Source organism: Colobus angolensis, unplaced genomic scaffold, assembly GCF_000951035.1.
Source record: "Colobus angolensis palliatus isolate OR3802 unplaced genomic scaffold, Cang.pa_1.0 Scaffold311, whole genome shotgun sequence".
NCBI classification, from domain to species: domain Eukaryota; kingdom Metazoa; phylum Chordata; class Mammalia; order Primates; family Cercopithecidae; genus Colobus; species Colobus angolensis.
This window is the reverse complement of record NW_012116389.1, coordinates 1,602,455-1,605,231: the sequence shown is the minus strand read 5'-3', so window position 1 is coordinate 1,605,231 and position 2,777 is coordinate 1,602,455. Positions and strand designations below refer to the sequence as shown.

Genomic DNA, 2,777 nt, shown 5'->3' with positions numbered 1-2,777 from the left:
CCAGACCTCTCAAAGTGCTGGGATTATAGGTGTGCACCACCACGCCTGGCTGGCCTGATCCAAAGTGCTGGCCTGATCTGTCAGCCTGGATCTTTTTTTTTTTTTTAATTTGTTAACAACAAAAAAGTGTAGACAAGGTCTCACTATGTTGCCCAGGCTGATCTCAAACTTCTGAGATCAAGCGGTCCATCTGCCTCAGCCCCCCAAAGTACTGGGATTACAGGTGTGCACCACCACGCCTGGATTTTGAGGGACTACAGTGACATAGCTTTCCTGCCAGTCTTTGATGGCTATATGGATGAGGGAGGCATAAAGTTAAGAGATTCTGTAACTTTTTTAAATGTCATGTGTAGTTTAATTACCTTCTCCAACCTCTTCTTTTAACACAAAACTATAGAGAACTCCAAAGTAAGTTTGATTGTGTTGGTTTTCTCCAATAATAGCAGAAACACAATGGAGTGTTCTGGGCCACAAGATTCCAAGGAGCTTTTGCAGAACGCTCAGAGTAGACAAACAAAAGGGCACAAGAGTGGTCAACCACTAGGTCACTCTTTCAGACTAGGTAAGCTTTTATTTGAGCACATTCATGCTACTTATATTGTTGTTTGAGAGAGTTCCTAATTTCAATGTTATGTCCCTTTAAATCTTTGTATATGTTATGCCTTGCATATGATATTTTTGTTCTTTTCTGTGTAACATATTACTTTCCTGCTACAGAAAATCCAGCTGAGTTTCGGCCTAAGAGTACTCTTGAGGGTCAGTTGAATGAATCCATGTTTCTTCTCAGGTAGGTAAAATGAAAAAAGAGGGATCAATGTGAGACAAAAGTTAAATTTTCTTAAAGCATCTGCTATCTTGGTGCAAACCATGTTACACAGAGATAAAGAACAGGGATTTTAGTGCCAAATTCCAGTTTCACTCTCCAATTTCAAAGTTACAGTTAGGTGGTGGCCATTGAAATGTAGATTTTGCTATATATAGGATTTTTGAAAATTTTTAACCAAACCAACTTATTTTTTACCAAAGCAACTCATTATTTCCATTTGTAAGAATTAATGCCTCTTCATTTTGTTCTTTAACTTAAAATAGAATTGAACTTAAAATTTCAGAAGTCCAGGTTGTTTGTTTTGTTTTGTTTTTGAGACAAGATCTCCCTCTGTTGCCGAGACTGGAGTGCAGTGGCGTGATCTTGGTTCATTGCAACCTCTGCCTCCTGGATTCAAGTGATCTTGCCACTTCAGCCTCCCGAGTAGCTGTGACTACAGGTGTGTGCCACCATGTCTGGCTAATTTTTTTGTAGAGACGGTGTTTTGCCATGTTGCTCAGGCTGGTCTTGAACTCCTGGGCTTGAGCCATCTGCCTGCCAATGTACCCAGTTTTTGTTGTTGTTGTTAATGCTTTAAAGGCAAAATCTTTTCTATTTGGGTAAATACTTACAGAAAAGAAGAGGTTCTGTTTTTCTTTAAATCCTTTTTTTATTCTTTAATTTATTTTTATTTTATTTTATTTTTTTGAGATGGAGTCTTGTTCTGTTGTTCAGGCTAGAGTACAGTGGCGTGATCTTGGCTCACTGCAGCCTCCACCTCCCAGGTTCAGGTGATTCTCCTGCCTCAGTCTCCCAAGTAGCTGGGACTACAGGGGCCCACCACCTCACCTGGCTAATTTTTGTATTTTTAGTAGAGACGGGATTTCGCCATGTTGGCCAGCCTGGTCTTGAACTAATCTCAGGTGATCCGCCTGCCTAGGCCTCCCAGAGTGCTGCGATTAGAGGCATGAGCCATTGTGCCCAGCCTTTCTTTTACTTTTCTATATGTGAGGCTTAAATAATGTTTGTAATCACTGAAATAATTAAAGTCAGAATGATATCTTAAAGTGATTAGGACCAATGCATTAAAAAATTTAGTAGTATGGGCCGGGCTCGGTGGCTGAGGCCTGTAATCCTAGCACTTTGGGAGGCTGAGGCGGGCAGATTACCTGGGGTCAGGAGATCGAGACAAGCCTGGCCAACGTGGTGAAACCCCGTCTCTACTAAATAAAAAAAAAAATTAGCCGGGCGTGCTGGTGGGTGTCTGTAATCCCAGCTACTTGAGAGGCCGAGTCAGGAGAATCACTTGAACCCAGGAGGTGGAGGTTGCAATGAGCTGAGATTGCGCCGTTGCACTCCAGCCTGGCAACAACTTTCAAAAAAAAAAAAAATTTAGTATGTAAATATTAAAAGTATTTAAAATATTTTGTAACATAGAGAAATAGTTTTATTTCATGAAATAGGGGTTGTAATGATAATTTAAAATTCCTGATATGTTTTACCCATATTTAAATTTAATGTATGTTTATCTATATATATTTTACACATTTTATTATTTATTTATTTATTTATTTATTTTTTTGAGACAGACTCTTGCTCTGTTGCCCAGGCTAGAGTGCAGTGGCGTGATCTTGGCTCACTGCAGCCTCTGCCTCCCTGGTTCAAGCGATTCTTATGCCTCAGCCTCCCAAGTGGCTGGGATTACAGGCATGCACCACCATGCTTGGCTAATTGTTTTTGTATTTTTAGTAGAGACGGGGTTTTCCCAAGTTGCCCAGCTGATCTCGAACTCCTGAGCTCAGGTGATCTGCCCGCCTTGGCCTCTCAAAGTGCTGAGATTATAGGCGTGAGCCACAGCACCTGGCCCATTTTATACACTTTAAATTTAACTTTTTAGAGCCTCATACAATTTCTGGTATTCGTATTTTATGTACTATGTAAGTATATGTTTAATGAAGGGATCAACAGATAA

General features: G+C 40.4%; 1 protein-coding gene across 1 annotated transcript in view; it reads left to right on the top strand.

Annotated features, from left to right (window-relative positions):
* Positions 1-2,777, top strand: part of ULK4 (unc-51 like kinase 4) — a 728,320-nt gene that overhangs the window by 53,683 nt on the left and 671,860 nt on the right. The window contains exons 10-11 of the mRNA XM_011950984.1: positions 444-562; positions 718-787. Of these exons, the coding sequence (XP_011806374.1) occupies positions 444-562; positions 718-787 (189 nt within the window). The remainder of the gene's footprint in view (positions 1-443; positions 563-717; positions 788-2,777) is intronic.